The following is a 7,692-nucleotide window of genomic DNA, read 5'->3' as shown; positions in this document are numbered from 1 at the left end:
GGATGGAGGCCTGAGGGCGGCGGGGGCGGAGCGCACCGCGAGCTGGGGGCATGTCCGCGGCGGGCGCCGTCTAGAGGAAGGCCGAGCAGCCGCCACCACGCTCTCAGTCGCGGCGAGACGCAAGCGAGCCAGGCCTAGGGCCGCGGCGGCGATGCAGCGACGGCGGCGCCCTCCGCCGCCAGCTTCTCAGCTGCCCGAGGGCTGCGGGGGAGGCGGCGGCGGCCGCGGCGGGAGCGAGGAGGTGGAAGTGCAGTTCTCCGCCGGGCGTTTGGCCTCGGCCGCGGCGGTTTCGGCGGCGGCGACGGCCGCGCGCAGCACGGAGGAGGAGGAGGAGCGGCTCGAGCGCGAGCACTTCTGGAAGATCATTAATGCCTTCCGCTACTACGGGTAAGAAGCCCGTGGCGGACCCCGGCGCAGCCCATTGAGGTGCCTGCCGGTCGCGGCGGACCCGCCGGAACGGGGGCGCCCGCCGCGCTCGCCCTCGGCCGCCACGCCTCCGGGGCGCCCGGACCGGGCCGCCAGATCTGACCTCCGGGCCCCTGAGTCACCTCGTACCACCTTAGCCCCTCCCGACCCTGCACAGCCGCGTGTCTGCCGCGCCGTCTGCTGCTCAGCCTCGTGTCTTCTAACCTCAGGATCAGATTAGCTCTCTTGCCTTCCATCCCTCGTTAAAGGTTTGGCTTGGAGGCCGGTGGGGGTGACCGGAAAAGTGCTGTTAACAATTGCAGATAGAAGATGATGGTGGTAAAATCGTCAGTGCTGGGCATGATCTGTATGTGTTGTCGATGTCCTCCAAACTGAACACACGGAGAACCCAAGTTCACCTACACGTGGGATGCCGTAGGACGAATTTTCCCAAACTGTTGCCAGTTCTTGTGAGAGCTGCATAAGATTTCCACCCCAGCCCCTTTGGCGCTTTGAACGTACAGGCACATTAGTGGTGAATGATGGCGCTCAATGTCTTTAACTGGTGGGTGAAATTAAGGTCGGAGGTGGTCCGGATGTTCTAAAATTTGCTAAATTATTAAAGAGGGAAATGAGAGAAGGCACAGTAAAGAATCGCTTTTATGATCTTTTATTCTGCAAATATGTATCGAATTCTCACTGTGGGCTGGGTACGGTGGTAGGGCTTTTAAACTCCCTAACTTCCACTTTTTTTCTTTCTAGATAGATGTTAAAATACCATAGTCACAAAATTAGAATTCCAAGACCTGAAAGGAACTTAGATTTTCAGGTAAACAGAGCACTTTTATTTGTGTAAGAGTGGAGTCCACCGACGGCTGTGCTCTGAGTCTGCGGTTGGAATGGGAAAGACAGGACCTGCCCACGTAAAACTGTGCCCTTAGATGGGCTCCTGCTGTGATTTATGCAAACTTTTTTTTTAATTGCTTGACTGTGACCTCTTCAAGGGCAGGGACTAAGCCTTATTTATTTTTGTGTCACCAGTGCTTGGCATATGTTGTTGAAGCTCTATTTTTAACAAATAAGACAAGTAGTAGCAAAGAAATACGTTTGTCCTTCCCAGATAGCATGTGAATTTGTCACAAGTCGGTAGATTGTTACTATTTCGAATTTGTAAACTTGCTTAGTGAAAGCCTAAAGTTATTTAGAATCTGATGGCCTTTCTGTAACATGAGCTTTTAAGTGCAAAGATCTTGATGAAATAATCTACTGATTAAACCCAGGCATAGGAACTGGACTGCATTACCTATGGAGCCCAAAAGGGAATTAACTAAGTGTGGGGATTTTATTTAGTATCAACAGAGGGAGGAAGGCAGACAACCACAGAATTGAATTTGATGCAAGTATTGTGTATGAAAGAATCACACAGGGAGGAGAAACAACTAACCCTAGATTTAGATAGCTAGGAGAGGTAGGTACAGAAAAGTCTGGTACTTTCTAGAAAAATCTAGAAAAGGATACTGGACTGTGTCCTGGAAAGATAATGGACCCAGTTAGTTAAAATGTGTGTCTGTGCTGGTTCTAAGATATTAAGACTAATTTAAAATTGTTATTTAAGATTAGTTATCAAATGGGCCTTTTTGTGGGCAGATAGGGACCTCTGACATGGAAGTAGGGCTCGAGTGTGGCAGTGTAGAAAAGAGTGCTTGTGTGCATATTCTAATGGTTGTGATCTAGTTTCCTATACCCTAATCCCTCTTTAGCAGTTTAATGTGGGATTGAGGATAATTTCATTTTTTAAAAACAATCCTTTTTATTTGCATGTACTCTTGACGAAATGCTTCCAATAGACTGAAAATAGTATTCAAAATATGCTTTTAAAAACATCACTGGAAGGACTAGGGGTATGGAAAGCATCTTGTAGCAGAAAACACACTGGGTTGTTCCATTCCGACATTTTATGATCTAGACCTCTGCTGTTCAATACCGTAGTCACTAATCACATCTGGCTAAATTTAAACTTAATTAAAATTTAATAAAATTTAAAGTTCATTTCCTCAGTCTCACTAGCCACATTTGAAGTGCTCAATGGCCACATGTGGCTGGTGTCTGCTATATTGGACAATGCAGATGTAAGTCTTTCCATCACTGCAGTGAGTTCGGATGCACAATCCTATTGTAAATCTTTAGCAAATACTTCTAAATTTTGGAGAGCTTAGTTTCACTGCTAAATGTCTTTTAGTCATTTTATAGGGGATTTAGATTAACGGTCACAGGGCAAAAAATGTCTTAATATTTTTCCAGTGGCTTCTAATTTTGTGTTTCCTATGGGTTTTGCTTAGATGAAATATTTTGATTAAGGCAAAAATGATTGTAGCATTGTAGCGAATAGTAAAAAACAAAACGTTGTTATCCTTAAAATACCAATCTTGTTATGAATGAAGATACTCACATTAGAAGATACTACAGTTGAAAAATTAAAGGTCTTGTCAGAAACATCCTACTTTTAGAAGTAGCAGTTAGGTAAGATTTAAAAAATTGAGATGTAGAGTTCTTTTGTACAGGTGAAGGAATAGGCATATAAAGAGGTGAACAGCTTGCCCAGGCTTACACAACCAAATTGTGGTAGAGTCTGGTCTGAAATCCAAGATGGTTCGGTGCATTAGTAAATAGTGATATTAGTAAGACAATTTTAACTTTGTGTTTTAATAAATTTTTTAAGTGGATTGAGACAGATTTTCTTTCTGAAAAGATACGCTTTCCTGTTTGGAATACTAGAGTAGTTCAGCAGGTTCAGAGGAATGGGTCTATGACCTTGGTCCTTGGCTCAGACCCAGTATCAGACCCACCCTGATGAGACTAAGAGTTGGGGTCACTGCCAAGACCACCCTTCTGGAGAGAGCTGAAGGTAGATACCCATGAAATACGGCTGGTCACTCTATTTTCTCCCCTTAGTCACCAGAGGATAAGCTCTTGCTGCTGACCGAGTAGAACCACGGAGAGTCTGAAGCTTGTAAAACATTCCTTTAAATAAAGCAGCTTTAGGAAACTCTTTAAAGGGCCAGGCAATGAATATTTTAAGGTCAGAGAGCTAGGTAGTCTCGTTACAACTATTCAACTCTGCTCCTGTGTGGAAGCAACCATAGGCAGTATGTGAACAAATGGATATGGCTTTGTTCCAGTAAAAGTCTTTATAAAATAGACCTAGCAGCCAGGGGGTCATAGCGTGCCTACCCCTGCCTTAAAGTACATTGGTAGTATAAGCATTTCCAGAATAGAGAAGTTAGCCCCATTTAAAATAGTAAAGATTGGACTCTTATGTCAGCTTCAGTAAGATCTCACTTATTTCGGGAGACTCACTGTGGATGTACGTTATGGACAGTTTTGCAGACCATTAAAAAAATCAAGGGTTAACAGATACGCAGCGACTCGTCCTGTTCTGTGTAGTTACATCACTTCTGTATCAGTAATTGACAACAAATATGTGTGGGCTCTTCTGACCAATCCATAACTTACCTCAACTACCCGGCAATCATGGAAGTTAAGTAGTCCTCATGGAGAATGAAAAATGGCACCTAGGGGGTATATAACTGAACATTTATTGATTGTTATTTGCATAGGCTGAAATCTGGAGATTCAGTTAGGACAAACACAAGACTTGTATTTCAGAAGAATTCATTGGGAGTGGCAGACTTCATCTGGGGACAACATTCCTAGGGAGCAGGCCTCTTAGGGATCTTTGAGAGACCTAATGAGGGCCTGGGAGAGGTAGTGATTTGCAGAGAGTTTATGAAGTAGAATCAAAAGGATCTGGAGCTTGTGGTTGTGGGGTCTGTGAGAAGAGGCATTTTAGGATGACTCATTTCTTTCTGACTTCAATGGATGTACGGCATACCATTCATCAGTGTCAGCCATATAGGAAGAAGTGCAGGGTTTTTTTCGGGGGGGGGTGGTGGTGATCATGTGCTAAGTTCAGTTTGGATATGTTGAATTTTGAGGTATGCTGAGAGGGAGGTTGTGGGGCATCCAGTGCCCAAGAATAGTAGAAATGAAGTACTGTGAGACTATTTAACCAGTTGACTCTGAGTTGTAACCCTTCACAACTCTGCTGTTTGCCTAACACATTATGGTCACCTTAAATAGTTCCTTTAGTGTTCTACTCTATTTTATAGGAATGTAAATTGATACAATTCTTCTGAAAATCAGTTTGTATCAAGAAGCTTAAAAATACCCTTTTTTTTTTTTAAGATTTATTTATTTTAGAGTTAGCCAGGGGAGGGGCAGGGGAAGAGGAAAGGGAGAGAAGCAGACTCCCCACTGGGCACTGAGCCCACTTAGGGCTCAGTCCCACAACCCATGAGAGCATGACCTGAACCGAAACCAGGAGTCAGATGTTTAACCAACTGAGCCACCCAGGCACCCCAGTACTTAATCCTTTCTGACTTGGTAATTCTTCTTTTGGGAGTTAGTAGTATTTTTTTTCCCTAAAATACAGACGGATTTAGAACACAGAAGGTTTATCATATAGACAAGTGAAAGTATCTAGATGCCCAGCGTTTGAGAAATAACTGAGTAAATTTTGGTGCATAGATGGCATAATGAAAAGTCATTACAGTCATTTGCCCTATAAATTAGAGAAGTTTTTTCTAATCTGGGAAAATTCTTTGATAAAGATGAAGAATTACAAGAGCTTCTAAAAAGTTGACGTGCATGTGAATCATTTTGAGATCTTGTTAAAAGGCACGTTACATTTCAGTAGGTCTTAGGTGGGGTGTGAGATTCTTCATTTCTAGTTACCTCCAAATGGTGTGCTGTTCTGTGTATCACGTTTTGACCGGAGAGGCACTTCAACAACAACAAGGAGAAATATGCCAAAAAGTTAGAAGTGATTGCCTTTAGAAGAGGGACTATTAGTAGCTTTTTTTGCTGGAGTACTTTTACTTCTCCACATTTTTTGTATTTTCACTGTGAACATATTAGTTATATAAATTAGGTATTCCTACCATGTTGGAGTTATGTTTCAGGCCCTGGGCTAAGTGATTTGTGTGCATTATTTTGTTACATTTTCAATGAAATCCCATTGGGTTGGCAGAGGAATATAATGGTACCTAACCTTGTGGGGTTTTATGGAGATGTTTCAAAGTAATCCACGTCAGTGACTTGGTGTAGGGCCTGGCTTTTATTAAATCTCAGTGATAGCTTCTGTAATCATCATCATCATCATCATCATCATCACTGTAGTTATGTATTACCTTGTTTTGTATGTGAGATAGTGGGGGCACAGAGAAAGGAAGTAACTTGCCAAGCGTCGCATATCAAATAGGTGGCATAACCTGGATTTCAATCCAGATCTGTTTGACTCCACAGCTCACTATTACACTGTCTCTAGGGAGACAAAAGCAAACATCAGTGTAGCCATTGACAACTTAATCTTTTCACGTTACCCTCCTACCCACCCCCCCTGCCCCGCCCCTGACCACCACAACCACCACACACAAGCTTCTAAAAACCTGGTCAGGTTATTGCTTTACTCAAGAGCTCCTTCAGAACTTCTTTATTACTATCTAGAAATTAGAGAGTAATTTGGCATAAAAAGGAGACAATTATTTGGGTGAATAGAAAGATTCAAGCAACCAAATGAAAAAGCATTTTTCGTTTTCATTTAGTATGGAGTAAATGCCAAAGAACATTGAGAAGAAACACAAACACTTCTTTGTATATATAAAATGTAAAGAACGATACAGTGACTACCCATGCACCTAACACCTGGTTTAAAAAGAGTCCTTTCCCCTCAAAAAAATCACTTTCTTAAATTTTCATTTCCTTTCTTTGTAGTTTTTTTTTTTACATGTGTTCAGTCCCTGTAAGATATTATTTTTATATAAGATGGAATTGTATATTCTGTATTTTTCTGCAACTTGCTTTTTTCAACAAATATTTACATTCATGAATTTTATCCATATTGTGTATAGTTGTAGTTTATTTAATTGCATTCCATTGTATGATTATACTGTACTTTGTTCATTTTACTGGTGATGGACCACTAGGTTGTTTGCAGATTTCTTGTTTGTTATATATAACAGTGCTAATAAGAAGATAGTTTATGTTTCATGGTGCCCATTTGCAAGTTTCTTGAGTATGTGTCTAGGACTGTAATTGCTAGGGAGTGTGCATATTAAGATTTACTGGGTAATGCTAAATTATTTTCCAAAGTGGTTGTGCTAATTTATGCACCTCTCATCAATCAGTGTATATATTCAAGTTATCCCATATTTTTCAGTATTTCCTAATATTTTTTCCGTATTTCCTGTAGTCAGGCTTTTAGATTTTGTCCATCTGATTGATGTAAAATAGCACTCAATGCAAATGTAATAATCAGCTTTTGAAAATGATGGGGTTTTTTGTTTGTTTCTTTTCAGGTTTTATAAATAGGTAATCTCCAGAGTGACCTTTAGAGTTATCTGGCAACTTCTGGAATGCAAATTGTGAATAATATCATGTAAAATGCTATAGAATTACAATTTTTCCTCTGTTTACTGCTTTTGTAGTACATAAGATCTTTTGTGTTTTTTAAAAAAATGCAGCTTGGTTGGTTCTTAGTTAATTTCAAAACACATTTTGTATATTCTAAAGTAACTTCAGAGCAGTATTCTGCTACTTGATGGAGAAATTTAAAGTATTCATCTAGTTCGATGAAAATTTTAAGTTTGGAAATTAAAATCATAAAAATAAACTAATTGTACATTAATCCTCTTTGTTTCCTTTTTCCCTCCTAACTGGTGCAAATATTTACTTTGCTAGTTATAAACTATTTGTCTTTTGTTTGGTTGCGTAGAGAATTTGTAATAAGGTGAAAACATAAAACTTTTAAGATAATATCCTTTAAGAAACCAAAAGATTGTAAATCACAGGACAGTATCCCAACATTATAAAGGAATAATTGTACAGAAAGACAACCTTAAAATAAGATTGGCCCTGGTGAGAATTCTTTTGCCAATTTAAAAAACACCTTTTATGTTTTAGCACCAGTATGCATGAGCGAGTGAACCGAACAGAAAGACAATTTCGATCACTTCCAGATAATCAACAGAAACTACTTCCTCAGTTTCTTCTTCACTTGGACAAGATTCGGAAATGCATTGATCATAATCAAGAAATACTACTGACCATTGTGAATGATTGCATACATATGTTTGAAAATAAAGAATATGGAGAAGATGTATGTGAAAGTTTGTTCTATTTTTATTTTAGGGTTTAACCTCTGTATTTTGAGGTCTTCATCTTTCTGGA

General features: G+C 40.5%; 1 protein-coding gene across 2 annotated transcripts in view; it reads left to right on the top strand.

Annotated features, from left to right (window-relative positions):
* Positions 1-7,692, top strand: part of CARNMT1 (carnosine N-methyltransferase 1) — a 39,836-nt gene continuing 32,144 nt past the window's right edge. The window contains exons 1-2 of one of the 2 annotated variants that reach the window (XM_028095492.2): positions 1-387; positions 7,426-7,621. In XM_028095492.2, the coding sequence (XP_027951293.1) occupies positions 152-387; positions 7,426-7,621 (432 nt within the window). In that variant the 5' untranslated portion in view covers positions 1-151. Of the gene's footprint in view, positions 388-531; positions 971-7,425; positions 7,622-7,692 lie in introns of those variants that run through there. The other variant, XM_028095493.2, reaches the window with a different exon arrangement.

Source organism: Eumetopias jubatus, unplaced genomic scaffold (assembly GCF_037043125.1).
Source record: "Eumetopias jubatus isolate StellerSeaLion01/CBP00866 unplaced genomic scaffold, mEumJub1_p1.0 scaffold_15, whole genome shotgun sequence".
Taxonomy (NCBI): Eukaryota; Metazoa; Chordata; class Mammalia; order Carnivora; family Otariidae; genus Eumetopias; species Eumetopias jubatus.
This window is presented reverse-complemented; position numbering and strand designations above follow the sequence as displayed.